The 25,077-nt window shown below is 35.8% G+C and overlaps 2 protein-coding genes across 4 annotated transcripts in view; both read right to left on the bottom strand.

Moving 5' to 3' along the window:
- Positions 1-25,077, bottom strand: part of LOC129397626 (uncharacterized) — a 591,351-nt gene that overhangs the window by 302,677 nt on the left and 263,597 nt on the right. The window lies entirely within an intron of this gene.
- Positions 2,016-6,527, bottom strand: LOC100990721 (GTP-binding protein SAR1a-like). 2 transcript variants are annotated; one of them, XM_034959082.2, is made up of 3 exons: positions 6,356-6,527; positions 5,926-6,318; positions 2,016-3,057 (listed from the first exon to the last, which is right to left on the bottom strand). In XM_034959082.2, the coding sequence occupies exons 1-3, from the start codon at positions 6,525-6,527 to the stop codon at positions 2,990-2,992; spliced, it is 633 nt and encodes a 210-aa protein (XP_034814973.2). In that variant the 3' UTR covers positions 2,016-2,989. The 2 variants fall into 2 exon arrangements, with proteins under 2 accessions (XP_034814973.2, XP_063459667.1); XM_063603597.1 differs by lacking the exon at positions 2,016-3,057 and having other exon boundaries at positions 5,918-6,318.

Below are 25,077 nucleotides of genomic sequence, written 5' to 3'. Positions count from 1 at the left end.
TAACATTTATGCTTAAGTATTCAAACATATCTGCATCTATTTGTATAGATATTAATGCATTCATTAAACATTGATCGAGTGCCCAGCACACTCAAATACACCCACTTAGGAACTGTGTATAAGGCATGCGACCTGCCCCTGGAAACTTTGTGGTGTCAGATCAGGAGATAACCATGCTCAAACTAAACCCAACAATGTGATACAGGCACCAGAATTCTGGTAATGCCTATGTACATTTATGCTGTTGAAAAATTCCACAGTACAAAAATTCAGAAAACAAATGTTTCCTTTGATAAATCTAGAAAGTCTAAATTCTAGTTTCAAATATGTTTTCTATAGTAACCACAATATATCAATAATATCTACAACTGGTGGGTCTGAGCTAACAAAGCTCAATTTGAAACTCAGAAAAAAATGTTACTTACAATGTGTATTATTTTATTTCCAAAGCCTTTACTACATAAATAATCTTAAAGTTCACAATATCAACTTCAAAGTTGAATAATAAATTGTAAATATATATTGAGAAAAGAAAGAGTTTTAGTTTAGCCAAAAAATGTAGAGACAGAGACAGAATGATACAGAACGCACACTGACACACACACAATAGGCATTTTGAATAGCATACCACAATATAATTTCATTCATATTTTGAATAGTTGTGAAAAATAATGGTAATTTTAAATTAAAAAGCTACAGATGTTTTAAAGTTTTATATGTGGCTTTTAAAATGAGATATTAAATGATTAAAATGGATTTCTCCTATTTCATGCTGCAACTGTGATTATATGTAAATTTCTTTCCAATTAGAGAAAATGAGTGAAAAGCTATAAAAATGGCTCCACATTGGTTTACGAAATGAGTCTGGATTTTATCCAGTGCAGACCATTTGATTATATATGCAGACACTTATCTTTCTATGTTTGAATAATGCATAGGAATTATAGGATGTTTATTTTGAGATATCAAAATGAACAGTGACTATGCTCAGGAAACAAAGCATTTTTTTTATTAATTAATTTATTTATTTTAAATGTCTCTGTCTCCTAGGAGCCCCTTGCAGGAAAGTTTCAGATCTCCAAAGAGACTCCTGATGTATATCTGCCATTATATTTTAACAAATTTGACTTTGAATGATCATTCACATTAAATTGCTTCAGAAACTGTTCTGGATGTAGGTCAGTTAAAGACTTCTGAATGCTTAAATATTTAAAACTTAAAATTTAAAACTAAAACAACAAAATAATCAAAAACTAAAGGCAAATTGTAACCTGGGAAATAGGTGAATAAAGTATGACCAAAAAACTGACACCCATAATACATAAAATATGACAACAAATCTAATGTGCTATTGTATCAATAGATATAAAGATAATGGAAATAAGCAGACTCTACCAAAAAATAATAAAAATTATAATAAAATGACTAAGAAATGTATGGGAAAAATTTCATCTTCACTAGAATCAGAAGAGAATGTATGTCCCTAGCAACTAATAAAGGTCCAAGAATAAGGATCATATCTAGTTTACCAGAAAGATTTAATACAGATTTATGTACTTTAAGATTTGATATTTGTGGCAAGCTTGAAAAAATTATGAGATTTTGGAATAAAATAATAATAAGCTTTTGGGATGTAAGAAGAGAATATTATGTTAGGCTGGAGTTATAAACAGGAGTACAGAGGTTAGAGCAACAGAAATTAGATTAAAAATCATTCTCATGTCCTGTAGCTCCTCAGGTATTAATAACTTTGTATCACAAAGTATTTAAATATAATTTGGGATAAGCTTAGCAAAGTGCCATTTTTTACTAACAAGAAAATTATTTCGACTATTTGTACAACTAGTAAGATACTTTAAAAATCTAAGTCTATCATTTAATGATAGATTTCTATACTTTTCAAGGTGCTCAATAACTTTTTCTACCACAGGAGTTTCAGGATTCAATATTTAGATGACAAGCAACAAAAAGTCTATTCAGTGACATGCCCAAGTGAGGTTTGAGCCCAACTCATCTGATTCTGCACACGCCTGTGAGGCACGGACAGGGAGGGAAGTTGTGGGCCGGGGATTTGTTACAAAATTTCTGAGCACATTTTCTTTAGAACCATTTTCATATGAAAATGCTCTGAAATAGTTTCTATTCCTCCTAAAATATTTATCTTAATCGTCTTAGTGCCAGAGCTGGCACATAGCAAGCACCCAGAGATGGCAGTATTCACTTTCCATCTCAAAGAATTAAAGCATTTAAATAAAATTGTCACTTCGTTCGGTGAAAAAAGTATAGACTTAAGAAACATCATTGTAGAGCAATATTGTGGATGCCGCAATACTCCTCACTGTTGAAATAGGAAAAACAAAAAGAAAAACGGAAACAAAAAACAATCTTTATCCAACATTTAAAAATAGTTCATTACAGGCCAGGTGTGGTGGCTCAAGCCTGTAATCCCAGCACTTTGGGAGGCCGAGGCAGGTGGATCACCTGAGGTAAGGAGTTCAAGACCAGCCTGACCAACATGGTGAAACCCCGTCTCTACTAAAAATACAAAACTTAGCCGGGCGCAATAGCAGGTGCTGCAATCCCAGCTACTAGGGAGGCTGAGGCAGGAGAATCACTTGAACCCGGGAGGAGGAGGTTGCAACGAGCCAAGATCATACCACTGCACTCCAGCCTGGGCGACAGTGTAAGACCTTGTCTAAAAAAAGAAGAAAAAAATTCATTACAAAATTTAAAAAAGATTGGATTATTAAAGTTGTCACTGGCACATCTAGTTTTCAGCTTGTTTATTTATATAGTAATCTTAAAGCATTACTCTGGTACAGAACTAAAAAGTTAAATAGAAGACATTTTAGATACCCTGTTTAGATGAAAGAATTATCTGAAAGGTGATGCTTTGTTTAACTCTTCAGGAATTCAGGCAGGAAGATTCTGAGTGATATTTGTCTCAGGAAAGAGTTGCAGAGGGAATCAAATGTGTTATTTGAACAATTTATTTACAGTAAGTAGACAGTGTTGGAGCTGACCCCAAGTCAACTGTTTCTGAGATGTACCTCCCACCTTTCCCGTGTTAATCCCTCACAGCTCCATTTCCCAGGCTGCTCCTTGCCCCCTGCTTCCCACGGTCCTCACAGCCACGCTTCATGTCTCAGATTTGTCCCTCTTCTAGATGTAAACTTTTAATTCCAATTTCTTTAGTCCCTGCTTCATGATTATTTCAAAACACACACACACACACACACACACACACACGACTAGAACAAATCTTGCCTCATGTGAAAACAGCATAATGCATTACCTATTTTAGGGAACACATGAATATTTTAACCTCTGCCCACACTTAATGCAAAAAAACGCTTCTAATACTGAAAACTCAGGCACTGGGTGAAGTCGCTGGTAGAAATAAGTACATGAAGAACTTTGGGTGTGTGTAATTCTCAGTGAAGAAGGCTGAGCCTGAAAAGTAAGCCAAGTAAGCCAAACCTAAAAGTAATAAAGTAATAAAGAAATTTAAACCACATAATCGCCACAGTGTCTTGAAATAAGATGATCAGTTTTGCCTTCTCACTTTCATACCATCCCCACTCTCAGATGCCATGTCAGTGCTTCTCCAATACCAATGTACCAGGGGATCTGGTAAAATGAGGCTCTGGTTCTGCAGATATAGGTGCTGTCTAAGACTCTACACTTTCGTTTTAACTTTTTATATAAATGCTTAGGATACAGATTGACATTCTTTTGTAAATGACGGTTTTACTTTTCCCGAAATAGGACATATATGTACTGCTAAAACAGAATGAAAAGTCTTAATTCATTGGAATTCCTGTACAAGGTGCCGAAGCTCCACCCAGCAGCTTCTTTCAGCTATTTTATTATAGGACTAGTGTTCGGTGGGGCAAAAAATACTCTGGTCCTAACTGATTTTCAATCCCCTTTCTCCAGTGGGATAAAACACTTTCACAAAGAGCTGCCCTATGTAGAACCCCCAGTTTTCTAGCTTGCAACAAAGTGACTAGGGACAAATACGAAAAAAAAGTAAGAAAACTAACACTGAAGCAATCATACTTCTCATGTCTCTGAATAGAGAAGTATGGGGAACCTTTAACCATAGGAACTTAAAAATATCCAAGTTAATTACATAGTTCATTCACTATTAGGTAGATTTTTTCGCTTAAGGCTTTAACCCTTTTCCAAACCAACAATTGTCTTAATCCAGCTATGCTTACTAATAAGTGAAATGCATGAACATCCCAAACATACACTTCACTGAGCCTCTGCATTAGGTACCCGGCAGTGAAGAAGTGTGCTTTCCCAAAAAGTCAGTACTGAAGACTGAGAATGAAAACTGCAACTAAAGAAGGATACTCTCTTACCCTGGAAATATATTATCCGCACTTTCCCTACCCTCACATTAGAATACAGATATCCTCCCAACTTTTCATCTCCTATGTTATCTTTTCCTAGGAGATCTATTGTTTGATCTTTTACTACAAGGGTAGAATATATGTTAAGATCACCAAAATTCAGTTTTACATGTGGTACAAGGAAAATGGAATGCTATAAAATTAAACCTTATCATTCTGGTAGGGATGCTGGTGCTTTTATACAGAGTCTTTACTGTCGATAAGTGATGCTATCTCCCAAGGAACAGCTCTACAGGAAGTTTTTGGGTCAGTGTTTCCCCCAGCTTATTTCTGCAATGGAGAAAGGCAATTTCATACCAAAAAACCAAACAAACAAACCTGGAAAAGCTACAGATGTTAACTGATACTTTAATACCAACAACATAGATATCTAAGGAGAAAAGATGTAAGAAAAATAGTTCATGCACAGCCCAATGGAGACCAAATGCTACAAATGGAAATTTTAAAGCTCACTGAGTAAAATTTTCTGGATCCAAACAAGTACTACAATACTTTTAAGTCCTCAAACTCACAGAATTAAGAGCCCTTAAACTGTTAACTTTGTCCTGTCTTCCTATTTAGAAAAATATCCCCCTCGAATCTATGCAAAAGTAACTGACACATCTGCAGTATGTGACATGAGAGATGTTCTCAACTCTTTTAAAAACCGAAAGTCACTTTTTATAATCAAAAATGAAAAAGGTGCTATAGAGAGAAATAAAATTTCACAGAAGTACAAAAGCAGAGACTGGCTGAAATCTGTAACTTTGTAAGTAAGAATAACCCACTCTATAATTAACTTCTCCACAGTCAACAATCTGCTACACATTCCTTGATGAGGAATGACCCTAGTTTACCACAGTGAAACCTGCCACAACTGCAAGGCCAGAGTTCTGTCCCTTTTCTGGTTCTGTGTGGACAGGATAATGCCACCTACTCCAAGGCAGTTAGAGAGACAGATGTGCTCAGGGGAGTTTCTCTCACCAACCTGCTAACTCAGCAGGAGTAAGTTCACCCAAATGAGCTCTGGTCTCCAATGTGTATCTGTGCATAATTTTATGAAGTATCTAAGTATCATTAACTAGTTAATAAAAAAGAATAGAAAACTCTAGACCAAGTAAACTGATAACTAAAAAAGTGAGGAGGGATACCAATTACATTAACAACACTTTCTTTAAAAAATAGAATCGCTTTTTTTTGAAATCAATTACAGTGGTGAGACATGATTTTCTTTTCAGGTGCCCCACAATGGCACACAGCTTTACCCGGCAAATCCTGCCAACTTCCAAGTCCCAGGATACTGACCAGAATACTGCACGTGGGGCAGCATTACCTTCCAACGGTGTGGAGAAGGGCACATATCACTACTGGGTAATGAGAGAGTTGACAGAGACTCTAGGCTTCACAATGCCAGACATAGTTGCAGAGCTTTCCTTGTTCTATTAGAAAAATTCATGAGGAAGCTGTGAATAGGATCAGTCCAGAGAAGTAAAACTCTTATTTTCACTGTCAAAACTTCAGAAACCCTCCCTGTAGGTTTGCCTCTGGAGCACACTACATGTGAACACTTCCACGGGGCGAACATTCAGCTGTTTCAGGGTCACATTCCCCTTTCCTGTGGTCTGTCCATAAAGCCCAAATATCTCACTGAGTTTTTCTGCACTGATTGTATCTGTTCTGTCAATTTTGTTACCCAAGATAAGGATTGGCATAGTGGATATTGTTTCATCAGCCATTAAAGCATTAAGCTCAACTTTGGATTCTATAAGGCGAGAATGATCTGCACAGTCCACCAGAAAGATAATCCCATTCATTGCTGGGAGACAATTTTTCCAAACTCGACATGCTTGCTCGTGCTGACCAAGGTCAAAAGTTGTAAAAGTCATTCCAACAATTGTTAGCTCTTTTGATGTCAGATGTAGTGTTGGAATACGTTGGCCCTTTTGATGTCAGATGTAGTGTTGGAATACGTTGGCCCAATCTGTCATCTTTGATCATGTGAAGAAGAATGGTTTTGCCTGTATTGTTTAAACCTAAGAATAAAAGTTTTCCAGATTTCTTGTTGAGTCCTAGGAATTGGGGCACACTGCTGAAGCCACTGTAGATCCACTCAAAGATGAAAGACATTATAAATGTTTATTACAGCCCAAGGGGCTCCTCCAGCAAAATGGCAGGTGGCTCGGACCCTCACTCAGAGCATATAAATCAGCTACTTGCTGGATGTATGGGTTCTACATTTTTAACTAGCTCCCAAGTGATAAGATACTGCTGGCCTCTGGACCACATTTTGAGTGGCAAGATACCACGAGACAACAGAATGTTTTATGTTTGGGGATTAGACACTTGGGGCGTATCTAAATCAGTGTAACAGGCGGTGATGGGTGCTTCATCCTCTAAGAATCAAGAAGAAAATATGTCATATGAAAGATTTTTTAAACCTGTTGTTAATTTTTTTTCTATTTTATCCCTCTTCCCCAAAATATTTCATCATAACTAGATAAACTCCTCATTTGGAATAGAAGGCTCTCCATGGCTAGCCAAACAATCACAAACTGCTAACTTCATTCTCACCATATAAAACTGTGCTCATTTGCTAAAACATTCATTTTTTAAAATAATTCAGTATTTTTTTATCTAAACAGTATAGTTCAGTATAGTCCAGGTCTCTGCCTGAACTTTGCTAACCCTGACTTGCCTTTTCTGCTCCTTCTGAAAAACTGCCTTTGAGTATTAGATCATTTGCAGTCACCATATGTCATATGATCTAGTATAACATAAATTAATCACCTAACATTAAGGGACTTATTCTTTTATCGCAATTCCCAAAAATTAGCAGAAATTTTTAGAGGAAAAATTATACCATTGCAAAAAGTAAAACCTGTTATTATCTTGTTCATTAACAACTTCAAAGCAGCTAAGCTCTTGGCTGTCAATTAGGCTTTCTTTCTGTACGTTGAAAAATATCTTCTCAAGATTGTATATAGAATTGTGGTTAACAGGGACTGATCTGCCCTCACCTTGCCTTGGGTGACATCAGTTGTCCATGGCTGTAGCTACTGACATCATGCAGTTGGGTGAATGCAAAGGAGCACCTGCTTCACTGTGGAGTCACTGGGGCCAAGTCCTTGATGCCAATTCTGGCACCAAAGCCAAGGGCATTCAGAAACCACACCCCACACCCTTTATCAACTTTCCCATGAAATTCTTAGGAAATCTCAAAAGCAAATGTAAATTTTCAACAATGTTAGAAGCTAGGACTGTTGATCAAAGATATGCCAGATTTCAGGAGGAATTTTTAAGCACAAAGTACAGATGAAGCCTTGAGGCAGAGTAGCAGGACAAGAGATATTGGGAAAATGACATGTCTGTCTTCAACACTGCCCCACACACATGGACACTCCACAAGCAGAAGGAGGCAGCTATCACTCAATTCAAGAAAACAGATTTATTAGGTAGCCAGAGACATATTTTTCCCACCCCATGACTTAAACCCTAATAGTCCTCTGAGAATATGGCAAGCCATATCAGTTGTGTGCCTAACAGCAATTTCCTTCTCTCACCATGATAAATGTTAAAAATGTGAATCACCCTCTTTCCCAGGCTCTCTTGCAGCTAAGGTAATCATGTGAATCTGATTTGACCATGGGGAAAGCTTTCTACGTGGGAATGGGGGCAGCATTACCTCTCCACTACTCTCTCCTTTCTGTCTTTGTAAACAACTCTGTGAAGCTGAAAGCAACCTGCTGAGGATGCTGAGCAAAAGAAAAAGAGATTGAGCTGCTGATCAATCTCTTCTCTCTCTAAGTGCTCCCTGGGTTTTGTGTTTATTAGAGCTGAAAGAAGTGATAGTGACATAAAATAGCTTGAAAGAGTAAGAGAGAGATTATGATACTGTACCCCTAATAGAGCTTGAAAGAGTGAGTGACGATGTGACTTATGCACACTTGATCTACTTCTGCTTATAGACAAAAGGATTCCAGCAATATGGTTCCTAGAAAATCACCCTCGTCTGCTTTCAAACCAATTAATCCTGAGTCAACAGTTTTGGCGCCTATAAGCAGTGCTAGACAACTGTGATGCTAAACTGTGTGGGGCTCCAGATGTAGGTGAAAATCATGGATTTTATTTTGGCTCTATTGGGGTGGAAAAACCTAAGGTTAGCATCAATAACCCCAGGCCAAAGGCCAGAGAGTGGTGGATTCTGAAAGGAGATTTCTGGACACCTTAAGTAGGTAGTTTTTGGTTCTGCATGAGTGTACCTCTTAAATCTGCCCCACAAGAGGCCGAAGGGTTTGTGCCTTGGAGATCTATAAAATCTCAAGAAGCCACTTAAAGAAGCCCAGGGGAGCCCAGTAAAAAATATGAAGAATAAGGCAATGAATAAAAATGCACAACTAGTAAAACAATTGCTGAAGGAGACAGATGACATTTTGATTAGAAAAATAATAAAAAATAGAACACTAATGAAGGTTTTAGTGAAGCTCTAAAGAGACAACCTGGGGTAAAAATAATAATTTCCTAAATAAATAATTCAGTAGTAAAGTGAGGAAGAGTGATCTGTATAGGGAACTAAATTAGTAGGCTTGGAGATCAAGTGCAAATGCATTTTAAAATGAATATAATTTTAGACACAAATCATGAAGGAAAGCATAGAAGATTTAAGAAATGATAGAAGTGCTACCAGGTAAAAAGGGAACAGATTAGGGAAAGAAAATAGCAACAACAAAAAAGCTTACCTAGGCTTATGAAAGACCTGAGCCTACAGGTAGAAAGGGTGTTAGAGTTCAAGATTGATAAGAAGACATGCATACCCAGTGTATCCTGGTACAATGCCTGAGCTCCTAGGTTTATGAGAAAACTTAAATGTTGCTATGGTTTGGATGTGATTACCCCCACCCCCTGCCAAAACTCACATTGAAATCTGATTCTCACTTTGGTAGCATTAGGAGGTGTGGCCTAATGAGAGGTGTATGGATGATGGGGGCACTGCCTTCATGAATGCCCTCTCCAGTGAGTAAGTGAGTTCTCTTGTGGGAATTGGTTAGCCTCTCCTGTGTGCCTTTTTGCATGTGCCCACTTCCCCTTGCACTTTCTGCCATGAGTTAAAGCAGCACAAGACACTCACCAGATGGGCTGCTCAATCTTGGACTTCACAGCCTCCAGAATTGTGAGCCAAATTTGAGCCAGAATTGTGAGCCAAATAAATTATTATCTTTATAAATAACAATAAATTATTATATTTATAAATGACCCAGTGTCAGGTATTCTGTTATAGCAACACAAAATCAACTAAGACAAGTGTTAAAAAATATTTTCCCCCAAAAGAAGAATTACATTTCTCATCCACATAGCTAGAAACTTTAAGACAGTAGATGAAGACTAATGATAACCAAGAGGGAAGACTGTACCTAAGGAATCCTGTCTTTAATTAAAACATCATGCACATTACAAGGAACAGGACGACATCAATGATGGCAAGTATTTTAAAAACATGTTGGCAATGTATCTCAACTGAGTGCAACACTGGAGAAAGAACTAATTAAACAATAAATGAAACTGAGCAGAATCCTCAAGATTGAGAAAGGGGAAAGGATACAGTGAGATTGAAACTGGGTTTCTGCTAATCCATACAGCACATTTGAGTGTGGAAATAAAGACCACCAGAGTCAGCACAAGTGAAGACTATTTATTCAGCACTTCCTACAGCAAGGGGGTCAACTACCATCACTTGTGTTTGACAGAAGCTCAAAAGCAGGCAGAGGAGTGGGATAACTTTATAGTGGAGAAAAGAAAAAGGGAAAGGTTCAGGTATGCCCTGATTGGAGGCTGTTGGAATGGGAAGCTGTAGGCAGGCTAATTAGAAGTGCTGCATCCTATATAATTGGTTAGGGAAGCATATTTGTATTTCCTTGGTTGACCTTAAGTTGACAGTGGGACAGAGAGGAATTAGAAAAGCTTTCAGCTGTTCACGAAGTCCTGGCCATTTTGAGCCAACTGCTAGAGGGGCTATGGTTTGGTTTCCTGAACTGGTTGTTGCAGATAGCATGTCATGCTAATTGAAAGAAGTCGGGCACAAAAAGACACAATTATATGATTTAATGCATATGAAATATCCAGAGCAGGTAAATCCACAGATAAAGAATGCAAATTAGTAGTTTCCAGAACCTGAGTCGGGGAAGAGGGTAGAGATAGGAATGAGGGTTGATTGCTTAATGGGTACAAGGATTCTTTTTGGGATGATGAAAATGTTTCAGAACTGGACAGAAGTGGTGATTACACATCATTGTGAATGTACTAAATGCCACTGAATTTCCACTTTAAAATGATTATCTTATGTGATTTTTACCCTGGGGAAAGAAAAGGTTTCATAGATAATATTCCAATCACCAGGAAATTGAGGAACATTCTCCTAACACTCATATCAAAAGGAAAATTACAATCTATTGAAATGCAATAGAAATTAAATTATTTCATTATTAGAGGGAAAAAAAGACATAAATTAAGAAATTAAGTACATAGTACCTAAATAACTTACATAAAAAAGTACAATATAAACCAAAGAAATGAGGAAGGCAGTAATTAATGAAGACAAAGGATGAAATTAAATAGAAGACAAAAGCTGGTTTGATGGAAAGACAAAACAGATCACATGTTTGAGATCTTTGTTTAAGACAATATAAATATACATGATTTGAAATGATAAAGGAGATGTGTCACATACTTGGAAGAGGTTTCAAGCAATCCCTCTTCTGGGTATATACCCAAAGGAAATGAAATCACCACCTGATAAAGATGTTTATGCCCTCACACCCATTGAAGCATTATTCTCAATAGCCAAGATACAGATATGGAAACAACGTGATTGTTGACAGATGAATGGATATAGAAAATGTGATATACATCCACTATATATGTGTGTGTGAGCATGTATGTGTATGAGTGTGTGTGTGTATATTTATATAGACATTATTCACCCTTTTAAAACAAAGAGATTGTGCCATTTTTGACAGCATGGATGAACCTGGAGGACATTATGCTAAATGAAATAAGCCAGACACAGAAAGGAAAAACACTGCGTGATTTCACTTACATGTGGAATTTAAAACAAACTAATAAACAAACTCTAATACATAGAAATAGACAGTAGAAAGGTGGTTATCAGCAACAGGGGCATAAGGGTGGAGAATGGGGAAATGTAGGTAAAAGGGCATAAACTTGCAGTTATGTAGGATGAGTAAGTCCAGAGAGCTAATGTGCAGCACGAGGACTGTAGCTAACAACATTGTATGATATACTGGAAATTTGCTAAGAGTAGATTTGTAAGTACTTTTACCACAAAAAAAAATAACTATGTGAAATGATAAATATATTGTTTGACTGTAGTAATCATTTCACTATGTAATGTGTATATCAAAACATGTTGTTCACCTTAAATATATATATAATTTTGGAATGCTATTTTAATACTATAAACATAATTTTTAAAAAGAGTGCTACTTCAACAACTAACAAAAAGAGAAAGATAGAAACAGATCATTGTCTAGGAATGATTATTTTCTAGCATAATAACTCAAGGCAAAACACAAAACTTAATAGACTAGTTAAAGAGAAAAGATTCTTTGGTTTGTTCATTTAACACATGTTTATTCAGCACCTATGCTATTACAAGCATTGTTGTAGAGAGTAAAAGAGACAAAAATTTGGAAAAATCATAGAAGATCTACCATTGACAAAAAAAAATCCAAGATTAATTGAGTCTGACTTAAGGGAATGATATTGATAACGTTTAGATTAGTACAGCCCTAGAAAAATTATCCCTAATTTATTTAGCCAAGCAAAAATAAATTTTGTTAAATATCAATAGAGATGTTACAAAATAAGTAATTCAGTTCTCAAATAAGCTAAATATCAATCTTTCTTGCGATTACATACGCAAAAAATTCTACATAAAATATTAACCAACAAAATTCAGTTCTGCAGAAAAGAATAATGTGTTTTCCTCCCTAAAATAATAAATGCAGATTCATTGAAATTACCTAGGAATCTTTTCAATGTAATTGTATTCAAAAATGAGTGAGGCATGGTATGAAACAGCTGATGGAAGCACAATTTCATACAGAAATAAAAATGATTTTTATGGATACGGGTATAAGACTGAATACAAATCTCAGCACAATTGTAAAAGGGAAATTTTAATAAGAATTGGTGTTGAAAGCACAAAAGAGGAGTAAAATGTTCTCATTTTCTCATCTAACTTAGGGAAATTGAGAGACTTTCATTAATTGATGATACTAATATTTTGAGAATTTAAGTTGATATATGATATTAAAACATACTGAGGTAAGCACTGCAGTTGGAAAATAAAGGTATAACTTATCCTATATTGCTTTTAAAAGGAGGGGGGAAGAAAATATAACAATTTGCCCTGCCAGTGATTGAACTCATGATCTGGGGTCTGGTCTGTCAAGAAGTAGCAACCCGAGTCAGCCTCTTGACTCGGAACAGGGGTGGAGACTGCCTGATATAAACCTCTCATGTCTGAGAATATAGAAGAAGAAAATAAAAATGTAAGATCAGAAATGAAAAATGTAGGAAATGTAAAACAATAGAACTGGTAAATACAACAGTGGACTTTGAAAGAATAAAGTATGTCTGTTTAATCATTAAAAGAGACACAAAAATACTTGAAATGAGAAAAGAGATAAAATAATCTATAAGAAGAATAAAAAATGTGATATATTTCATGCTACTATGAAAATTTAATTCTTTTCATAATCCTTTCAGTTAGATATTCTTATTTTGAGTAACTTGTCTAGGGTCACACAACAAATGAACACGAGAGCCTGGAATCAATGTTGGCTTGCATGGCCATAGAGTTATATTCTAAGCAGCTTTGACAGTTTTTCTTTATTTTGTGAGATGTTAAAAGTGTGATATAAAAATGGAGATGGGATTCTATAGTAAATGAGTTTGGGGAACATTGTATATTCTATTCGCCTTTTAGAGATTGATATTGTTGATCAGCAGATTAAAGGTTCAGTGTCATAAAATAAAGAAAGTTATGCAATTTTGCAAAACTTTATTTCCAGGAACTTTCAGTTATGCTGTACTTTATAAGAGGAACATCATTACAAAATGATTGTCATAGAATAATGGAAATATATTTTCAAATACTCAGCTATTTAAAAAGACATGGTTCTCAAGAGTCTTATGGGCAATTTCCTTCAAACTTCCAAGTAACATAATATTCATATAAATAAACCATTCCAGAGCATAGAAAGAATTTAAATGAACCGTCTCAGCGAACTTAGCCAAGCTTTTTAATAAAAAACTGACAAAGACTGTTCTATAAAAGAAAACTATAGGCAAATCTTGCTTATAAATAAACAGATAAAAATTTAAATCAAATACCAGCTAACTTAATCCAACAGTGTATAAAATAGATTATACCATCAGTAAATCCACATGTTAAAAAATTACTACTAGGAAAATTTGATAATCTATATCATCATATTAATAGAACAAATGCCAAAGAGTTTTGATAAAATTTCATACCACATCTTTAAAAAAATCTTTTAGTAGCATAAAAATAGGTATGTATTTCTTCAAAATGATAAGAATATATATATATGAAACCAAAGCCAACAGTAAATTTAATTATAAACTTCAGAGTCTATTTAATTCAGGGTTCAAGAATTCCTAAGGCAATTATCGCAATTCAATATCATTCTGATCTATTAAATAAAATTAGAAGAGCAATTTTAATTTTATTTAATTAGAACAAAAGAATAATGCTATTAGAATATATAAACAAATATTTTATTTTTATGTAGGTAAAAGTTGGAAAGAACTTAAGTGTCCATCAAATAAAGATCAGGTTGGTGAATTACAGCACAATCTCACAGCCATTAAAAATAAATTTTTTGAATACTAAAACTCTTCTTGATATTCTTGAAATTTCTTGATAACATATTGTAATGCAAAAATGTTAGTTATGAATTCACTCATTTAACAGATATGTGCCAAGCCCTGTTTTACATAATGGAGATAGAAGAGTTAAAAAAAAAAATATCTGTCCTCAGGGAGCTTATGTTCTAGTGAGGAAATGCAGAAACACAAATAAAAAAGGTAAATGTATCTTTCTATTTATTTTCATATTCATTTAACCTCTCAAAGAATAATATGTCTAAATATCTAAAATATTATGGTCAGTTTGATCTTGATTTTCATAATTAATTCTTTACTATAGAAATATATAAAAGATCAGAAGCTTAAACATCAAAATATAAAGTGTGGTTATCTCTGAACATTATAATTATAAATGATTTCATAGTTGACATGTCTTTCCTGTTTTTCAAAAATAAGTTCTACAATGAATGTGTATCCCTGCAGAAATATAAAATTTAAAGTCCAACAGAGGTCATCACAATTTTTCATTCTTTTTTTATTTATTTATAAATTCTGTGTTATTTATAACACAGAATGCTAATAATAAAATGGCCTGTATTAGACCAAAATGGCAATAAAGACCAATTGTAGTGTGATTTATCTGTATTATGTTGTGAGGAAAGCCATAGCAAAGTTAAATTTGAAAACTGCGCTGCTCTGCAATTAAAATAAATTATATATAATCAAAAACAGTAAAGATTAAGATCAACTGCTAGTTACAATGGTATCCAAACCATACCCTGCCCCCAAACACCATGTTATAATTTGCTAAGCTGAAAGAACAAACATATATTATTTGTAGAGCCAGACATATGATTATCTGGATAAAAGTATGTGCACCAACCCTGTAAGGTATAATCCAATACATTGCTACATCGCTGAAAAGCCAAATTCAACTCATTCTTCTCTCTCTGACTCCTGTTTATGAGTAAATTTCATTAAGAATTTTGTGTAACTATAACCTTGGAAAGAATATATGATGCCTTTATTACTCATTTGCAACATACAGAGTTCTATCCAAGTGCAGCTGTTCTGTCTGTTATATATTATAATATTTTGAAATGTTACAGAGAATAACAACAGCAGTGTTTCATAAGAAAGATGGAAATTTATGTGCCCTGTGCCACCGTAAAATACAGTGATTATGTGGTAAATGAAAAAAGAAGAGTGGGTTGGCACCTGTAGGGAGAGCAAAAATTCAATAATATTTTCTAATGGTTCCTTCTATCAGGAAAATAAAGGAAATTATCTTGACAAATCATATGAAAGAAGTTGTATTCCCTGAGAGCAGAGGCAGACCGGCTAACTGTTGAACATTTCTCAGGTTTAGATTTGTGCTTTACATGAAATTAATTCCTTCTTTCCTCGCTCCCTCCCTATTTCCATTCCTCTCTTCAGCATTGATTTACTGAGCACATACTATGACAGACAAGCACTTACTGAGCACTCACAATGGCAAACAGGTTCCACATACAAAGATTAAAAGAGCATTGCCCTTGCCTTCAAGTAATTCACTTTCTAGTTGGGAAGCTAGTATTGGAAAAAAATATTTCAATAATTATACATTTAAAAATGTTTGTGGCTATTAAATAGAAAAAAGAAAGTAGGAATTAACAATATCTGGGGGTCAGGGAAAGTTTGATACAGAGGTTGCTACCAGACTGTGATTTTTCACTATTCTGACCTTTGAAAGAGCACAGGTCAATCAATGCCTTTTTTTGACAGGACAGACATGGCATATATGAACATGCAGCACTGTGTTTTTGTCTTTTTTTGTGTCTTTATCTGATGGCATGGTTCCTGGGCACTTCCTCATCTGGGAAGTCCTCCTCCAGCTTCACCCAAATCAATGTATGTAAATATCCATTCAGTATTAACTGTCTAACATGCTGGTCATTGTTCTGGGCCCCAGGGAGCAATATGTTCTCAGGCACGTTCCATTCCAGTGAGAAGGGCAATAAAAGAATAAATTAAAGAAGCTAAAATGAGAGTGACTTCAGTGTGGGAGAAATGACATTAGATCAAGGGGCCTGGAATGTCTCTTAGAGTAGGAGTTGGCAAACGCTGGCCTGCCACCTGTTTTTGTGAATAGAATTTACTTGAAACCCAGCCACACTCATTTATTTACTTATTGTCTCCTGATGAGTTCATGTTGTAATGGCAGATTGGGTAGTTGTGGTGGAAGCTATATGACTCACAAAGCCTTTATCAACATTTGTATTTTATTGTTTCTATGGGTCAGGACCCAGGTGTGGCTTAGCCAGGTCCACTGGCTTGAGGTCTCCCACAAGAAGGCAAGCAACATATCAGCCAGTCAGGCTACCATCCTCTCCAGACTCAGTGAGAAAAGGAAATGTGTTCAGACTCCCTCACAGGCTGTTGACAGGTGTCAGGGCCTCCCTGCCTATCAGCTAGAGATGTCATTTCCTTGCCACCTGGGCTACTCACAACAGAGCAGCGGGCTTCCCTCAGACTGAAGGACTGGAAGGTGTGGGAGTGAAAAGTAGATAGAACCCCAAACAGAAGTCACCTACTCTCAAAAGGGACTTCTCACCAATTTTGCCACATTCTATTCACTAGAAGTTGAGTTAATAGGTGTAGCTCATGCACAAGAGGAGTTACACATAGACGAGGATACCAGAAATGAGGACCATGTGAAGCCCTACTAAAGGCTGATGACCACAAAAAGTCATTCGAGGAGGAAGAGCTTGGTTCAGGTGGCAGAAGTAAGTCTTCCGGGAACATTAAAGCAAGTGTCACTGGATCCTGTGGAAAGGAAGGCAGATATCAGGGAGACAGGTCTGAGAGGTTAGACCTCGATTATGTGGGTATGAATAAATCATGGAAAAGAGAGCGGACTTTATTCCAAGTGTAATAGAAGGCCATAGAAGGCTTTAATCTGGACAGGTAACATGCTTAGATTTATGTCTTTAAATATTTATTTGATTGAGTAAATGTAAAATAAACTTTACTAACTAAGCCAATATATTTCATTTCACTTGCCATGAGAATCCCTGGAAATGTGGATACTGAGCATGTTGGCTACTGGAAGATCCTTTAACTTAACTAATAATGATGGATCAAGTACACATAAGCGGCTGAAAGGTAGGTTGGTCAATATGGGTATGACTATGCAATTGTTTCAAATTAACCAGATTTTCGCGAGATAAAACTGGAATTTGAAATTTTATCTAAGTTGTATTTCATGATTAATTCAAATTTATTTTACAAAAGCTCTATTGTGGCGGGCACTATCCATTACTGTAAATATACACTAGTATGTTGTCATCCATTTTTTGATAAAATGCTTCTTAACTACATCATATTCTTTTCTGACTCCAAACATTCCTTTTCCTCATCTATACTAGAATAAAAAGAGACACTTGATAGAGCCTACCAAATAAATATTCAAAAATTGGTTAATTCTAATTTATATGGGAAGGTAGTCCACTTAATTTTTATACAACTTTATTGCAGTATAATATCAATACCATACAATCCTCCACTTCATTTCAAATTTATTTTCTACATATTAATGACAATATTAAGACACTTTTTCCAGGGTAAATAGAATTGTGCAGAAAAAACAATAGAGAAGATGTATTTTGAAAATTCAGCTGAAAGTTTCTAATGATCAGTTTTGAATCACAAGAAATATTCACTTCTTCCATGAGTTATTTTTCTGTTCACCTCTGTAATACCTACAATTCTGTAAAAAGCATATTACTGTTTGCCTGTTGCTCACTCAACTGAGCAAATATTTTCTGCACAGTACAAAAGCTGTGGGAATGTAGGTATGTTTAACTTAATGTTCAATCAGATGTGGTCACTCAACACTACGCATTGAGCAATATGTGGCTAATGCAAGTCCACTATCCCTTTTCTAGCTCATACTCTTATACCCTGTTTACACCAATTTTTGAACCCCTATGGAGCCTCCAGTCTATTGAATTATTACCTTTTCACTGTCCTCAGCTTCCTTGTTACTTTACCTTAATTCTTTAGTCCCTCCTTATAGTCACTTCCCACCCTCAATGTTCTTGCCCCAATCTTCATTGTCTCTCAAACTCTCCTGGTTGAATCCAACTTTCAGACCTTTCTCCATCTGCACTATAGCAGGTGGATATGACTACAGAAAAATGCATTTCTTTGCTAACATCTCCCTTGAACTTCATGACAACAACCATCACAGCTACCCAGCAGTCCTTCCATTTTTCATTGTCCCATTGTCTCTCCCACTCTCTCAAAGGATTAGTTTACCCGTTCCTTTTTCTCCTCCAACAAGCAAAACACCCTCCCTGCCCATCAATCTCAGCTGATTAGCTTGCATTTTTATTTTATTGCATAAATAGGTGCAAAGAAAAGAGAGCATCCATATCCACCACCAAATCACCCCTCCTCTTAAGTTCAGTCCTTCCATTTGTGCCTTGTACCCCATATGATCTTTTCTATTCATGGCCTTTGCTTTTACAATCATCTGTTCATTCTATTGCATCATCAATTTCATCCACTTCTTAGACAATTCCCATTAACAACTTCCCTTGTCCCAGCATCCCCTTCTAGTATTTTTCTGTTCTTTACAGCAAAATTCATCAAAAAGTTTTGTACTCTGCTTCATCCACTATTCTCCACCTAGTTCCTTTGAATCTATTCTATCGCTTTACAAAAAAATGCTCTTTTCTCAGTCACCCACGACCATTATATTTTCAAATTCTATAATCAGTGCTCAGTCTTTTTCTCTTTCAGTCCTTCAAAAGCATTTGTTTCTGTTGATCAATCCTTCCTTCATGGAGTGTATTTGAATTGGCCTCTGAATCTTCATGTTCTAATGGTTTTCCTTCTATTTCTCTGGTGACTCTTTTATTAGTCTTCTTTTGCGAATATTCTGATTTTTACATGTTGTAAAGACACAAAGTTCAGTCCTCAATGCTCTTTTCTGTCTATATTTGCCTTAGCTGAATTCCTTCATTCCACTGGTTTTAAATATTGAGTCTATGTGGATGGCTCCAAAACTTGTATCCTGTTCTTGATCTATCTTAAATCCCAGCATCCAATGATATCCCATTTCCATGTGGTATTTTCACTGACCTCTTAATAGACATCCCAAATGCGACATGTTCAAAACTGAAATATTGATTTGCTCCCTCCAAACGTGACACCACAGTGCTTGCTATCCTCATCAATGGAATCTCATTTACTTATTTGTTATAGTCAAAGCACCCGGAGTCTCCCTTGACACCCGTTCTTTCTTTTCCACAGATCTATCAGCAAATCCTGACAGTTTGGCCTTCAGAACCTTTCTCACATTCAGCAACTTCTTAACAACTCTACCACTACCACCCTTGTCCAAACTGCCAACTTCACTCACCCAAACTATTGCAAACTGACATCCCTGCACACACTCTGTCACCCCTACAATAGAGCTTGGGAATAAACGCACAGATTTTGAAAGTGCATTGCAAGGATTTACATCCTAAATCAGCCACTTACCTGTCGTATGACCCTGGGCAAGTTATTTAATATCTTAGTGCTCAGTTTCCTCACCCGTAAAATGATGAAGATAGTGTATCTAACTCATAGAGCTGTTGTGAGAACTTCATTACACAATGTAAGTAAGGCATTTTGAATACAGTGTGGCAAATAGTAAGCAATACATAAATGTCAGCCATTATTCTTATCATTTTTATTATTAATCTACTCTCTGTATAGCTATAAGAATTATTCCTTAAAAATCAAATTATGCCAATCTCTTCAAAATACTCAAATAATGTCCCCTTATATGTAGAATAAAATGTAGAATTCCTCCAGGCCTGTGTTGTCTGTCTGCCTGTCTCTCTCACATTTCACCCCCTCCAACCTTTCCCCTCCTTTGTCCCTGCACCCAATCTCCTTGCTTTTGCTTGAACATTCCAAGAATTCATTCCCTTTGGGATTATAAACTTCCTCTCCAGCTATTAGAATATTAGAATGACTTGCTACCCTTCTTCTAGCTCTCGACTTAATTCTTTTTTTTTTTTCTTTTGAGACGGAGTGTCGCTTTGTCGCCCAGGCTGAAGTGCAATGGCATGGTCTCGGCTCACTACAACCTCTGCCTCCTGGGTTCAAGCAATTCTCCTGCCTCAGCCTCCCAAGAAGCTGGGATTACAGGTGCTCACCACCACGCCCGGCTAATTTTTGTATTTTTAGTAGAAACGGGGTTTCACCATGTTGGCCAGGCTGGTCTCGAACTCCTGACCTTGTGATCCACCCACCTCGGCCTCCCAAAGTGCTGGGATTACAGATGTGAGCCACCGCACCCTGCTGACTTAACTATTATTCTTATCATTTTTATTATTATTCTCTACATAGCTATAAGAATTACTCCTTAAAAATCAAATTATGCCAATTATCTGTTCAAAATACTCAAATAATGTCCCCTTATATAGAGAATAAAATTCAGAATTCCTCCAGGCCTCTGTGAGTTGTCTGTCTGCCTGTCTCTCTCACATTTCACCCCCTCCAACCTTCCTCCTCACTCTCTCCCTGTACCCAATCTCCTTGCTTTTGCTTGAACATTCCAAGCATTCATTCCCTTTGGGATTAGAAACTTCCTTTCCAGCTGTTAAATGACTTGCTACCCTACTTCTTCCAGCTCTTGACTCAAAGTCACCTTATCTACATTACCATCCCTTGCCACACTATCTTCAATGACCACACAAGTTCCTATTTCCATTACTAGTTGTTTTCCTTGTAAGGACTTATTGTTATCTAATTTACCATAGGTTTCAGTAGTTTACCTCATTTATTGTCTGTCACCCCTTCTGGATTGTAAGTTCCAAAGACACAGAGATGTTTGTTTGTGTGTTGTTCTCTGCTATTTTCCCAGTCCCAAAAACAGTGCTTGACACATAGTAGATGCTAAAAAATATTGTTTGAATTACTGACTATAACTGTGTGAGAAACAAAAAACTTTTATCTTATTAAAATAAGTATTCATTAACAAATAGTGGCCCTTGAGTATTACAAAAGTAATAGCAGAAAAAGCATAAAAGGTTTAGAAGAAATATTTAAGAAAATCAGGGCTCTCCCTGGGAGACATAGAGGCTAAACAATTTGGAGAAACCATTTCAGTGTTAATACATGAGTAATAGAATTCTTGAAAGAGATAAGGGAAAAAATATTGGAGAGAAAATTATTAGAAAAAAGATTAACAAAATGAAAAACATATATACTTCTAGTTTTTAAAAGCTTACCAAAGACTCAATAAAGCAGAGGTAAAAATACATTATATCAAAGCCTATTACTGTGAAATGTTAGAATACTGAAAATATGAAGTGCATCCTAAAAGCTTCAGAAGAAGAAAAAAAAAATCAAGTCACAAACAAGTGATTAGAAATCAGATGTCTCAACAGCAGTAATACTATAGAAACTCAAAAGCAATAAAGAAAATTCTGAAAGAAAATAAGTTTCATCCTATGATTCTATGTTCAGTGAAACCATCAATCTAATGTGAAAGGAGAAGTACTTATACCATATGCAAGTTCTCAAAAAAAAGAGACCACTAAATTCCTTCCTTCTTTTTTCTTCTCTTCTCTTTTCTTTCTTTTCTTTTTCTTTCTTTCTTTCTTTCCTTTCTTTCTTTCTTTCTCTCTTTCCTTCTTTCTTTCTTTCTTTCTTTCTTTCTTTCCTTCCTTCCTTCCTTCCTTCCTTTCTTCCTTCCTTCTTTCTTCTTTTTTTTTTTTTTGAAACAGAGTCTTGCTCTGTTGTCCAGGCTGGAGTGCAGTGGCATGATCTCAGCTCACTGCAATCTCCGCCTCCTGGGTTCACAAGATTCTCCCTGCCTCAGCCTCCCAAGTAGCTGGGATTATAGGCGTGTGCCACCACTTCCAGCTAATTTTTTGTATTTTTAGTAAAGGCGGGGTTTCGCCATATTAGCCAGGCTGGTCCCGAACTCCTGACCTCGGGCAATCTGCCCACCTCAGCCTCCCAAAGTGCTGGGATTACAGGCATGAGTCACCGTGCCAAGCCAAATCCATTTGTTGGGACATCCATTTCTTAGGACATTTCTGGAGGTGTGCACCACTAAAACGGTAGTAAATCAAAGGAGAAGAAAATATGAAATCCTGGAAACAAGAAAGCCACTATAGTAAAAAGGACAGAGAATAATATTTTGGGGGAAATAAAGGGAGATCAAAGAATCACCAGTGGAGAATCTGAGAAGGAAGATGGAGGGCTCAAGGGGAGAGACCAGGAAGCCGAATTAGGCAAGATACCTGATGTGTTTGAAATTATTGGGAGAAAGATTACATGAATGGCAGAAAGTCTCAGGATGAATTAGTGATGAAGGAAATGAAGCCAATGAACATATAACACAATTAATATAGGGAAAGTAAAAACTTTGCTCAAAATCAGAATTGAAAGTAGCAGTAGTTAATAGTTTAGCATATTCATAATAACGTAAAAATGATTTATCCTATCAAAATTTATGTTATAACTCTATTTGGTTGATTGGAGGAAAAGAGACTGTGTTTGTGTGAGTGTGTGTGCACATGTGTGTGTATGCGAGTATGTGAGTCAATATGCATGTGAGTGTGCAGTTTTGTGTCTGTCTGACGAGGAGGTTGGATGGTGTGAAAGGAAGCCAAAGTCACATCTTTTGCTGTGGAAATTTAAGATGAAAAATCAAGAAACACTTAAATGTTTTTATAAATAAAGTTAAATACTAAATATGTAATCAACTAAATAGCTAAAAGTTGAAAATAATTCACTTTGAGAAGTAGGTATGTGTTTTATATATTTGGGGGAATAGTAGATAGAAGATAGCTCTTCTTTTAAAAATAAAACTTGTTGAATTATTTGACTTTTCCAACTTACTTGTATCACTTGGAAAATGATATAAATTAAATAATATAAAGAACTCACACTTTGGAAAAGATGTATGGATTGCGGGGTTTACTTTCCAGATGAAACACATCATGCTAACTTTCCAAACCATCTTCGATGATCCTAACCCTATTACCTTTCATATAACTCCAACAAACTATTGTTTTGTCCTACATTCACTAGTAAGTATAACTCAATATCTCATCTACCCCACCCACAAAAAGTATCTCCATAGCGCAGAGAGTGGATTAAGTAACAAAGCATTTTCACATATACCATCTCACTTTACTTTTTGTATAAACCTAGTGAAGTAGGCCAGGACATTATCACCATTTTACAAATGTGCAAACTGAAGATCAGAAAGGTTAGCAACAGGCTGTGTTCAGATCCCATTGTTGATGCTTTGCCTTATGTTCATTCAGCTGTATCACGTGTCATGTCCAGTTCTCTTTCCCCATGGTACATGATACACATAAAGAGCTATCGTAGCCAATGAACCACACACAGTTCCACTGTGTTTTGGAGGCCCAATATATAATTTATCTGGTATTCCACCTGGACTAAGATCTGAAGCTAATCTGGCTTTAGGCCCATATAGCAATATCCACATATGAACTGTTAATAATTTGGCGGTTTCTCTCATAATTATAGAAAATATTTTTCTTTCTTTTTTTTCCATAATAAATACCCTACATTTCTAAAGAGGCAACAGTAGCTGAGGATACGACCACTCACAACATTTTCATCAACTTTTATCCTTTTTAAGGTTCCAGAGTCTTCTTTTTCAAAGAATCCATACAAATTTTAATTCATACTACTAATACATAAAAATTCATCTTTGATAGAATACTGAAATTCAGTCCACCATAGAGTGACTTATTGACATTTGAATAAGAAACTGATGATTGACAAGAAATCTATTTAAATTATAAAGTTATCCACCATAAAATATAGGATGGTCTGATTATTTCCTTGATATATGATGACATAGTTTGAAGGTAGATATTTCTTTAATGTCTGGAAACCTTCCAATGCCAAAGACAGAATAAAACGTCTTCATATATAGTCTCAAATTCTAGGTATGACATATGTCTTTATTTTGTAAGTAATACATTATTGAAAGTGATGAAATAGAAAAATAAAATGATGCTGTGTTGCTTTGTAATCCAGTCTCTACACAAATTCATTTGTTGTAGTAGCAACCTAATGAAGTAACAGCTACAGCTATTAAAAATGTAATGTTAATTCAAACTGTTCAATAAGATTGATGAATGACACAAAAGCATCACAGATTAAAGCACATCTTCCAATTGCAGATAACTTTTTCTGGGGAAATATTTTGTACTAGAAAAGACACTGGGTCAAAATGTACACTATTCATGACACAAACCTATGTTTCTTGTGGAACCAGTTTGTAACATTGATGCTTTGCTGTCCTTTAGAATTGAGGTCCCTCAACATAAACCTTGGAAACAAATGTGTATCTTGCTGCAATATGGCAAGAAAAGGTTAGCAAGCTTTGTAATGTTTACATTTCATTTAGACGTATATCTAAGAGTATAGCGGTGTTTTGAATTGTTTCTTTATTATGCAAGATCACCCCTTATGCTTCATCAATTAAATTTATCTTGTATCATGAATTCTTTTTTTAACCCACTCAACTGAAAAATAAAACAATTACTAATGCTTAAAGTTAATAAAAAACAAAATAATCTAGGTTTTCATTTACATGGATATCTTTACCATTTTCCAGGTAAGAGAAAATGGTCCTAATATCCTCTCATTTTTCCCCCTAGAACATTATTTTTAGAGGATTCCAGTGACCAGCAGTGGAGAATATAACCCTCATTTTCTTCCGCAAGGAGAA

This window comes from Pan paniscus, chromosome 3 (assembly GCF_029289425.2).
Source record: "Pan paniscus chromosome 3, NHGRI_mPanPan1-v2.0_pri, whole genome shotgun sequence".
In the NCBI taxonomy this organism is placed as follows: domain Eukaryota; kingdom Metazoa; phylum Chordata; class Mammalia; order Primates; family Hominidae; genus Pan; species Pan paniscus.
The sequence above is the reverse complement of the archived record's forward strand: the minus strand, read 5'-3'. Positions and strand labels throughout refer to the sequence as shown.

Bases quoted from the DNA above. Each gene is read 5' to 3' on its own strand.
- LOC100990721 (XM_034959082.2), bottom strand. From the start codon at position 6,527: ATGTCTTTCATCTTTGAGTGGATCTACAGTGGCTTCAGCAGTGTGCCC. The intron at 6,319-6,355 runs ATCTGACATCAA...TTCCAACACTAC, and splicing joins CCAACGTATTCCAACACTAC to ATCTGACATCAAAAGAGCTA. The intron at 3,058-5,925 runs GTTTCTGAAGTT...AACACGGGAAAG, and splicing joins GAGGCAAACCTACAGGGAGG to GTGGGAGGTACATCTCAGAA.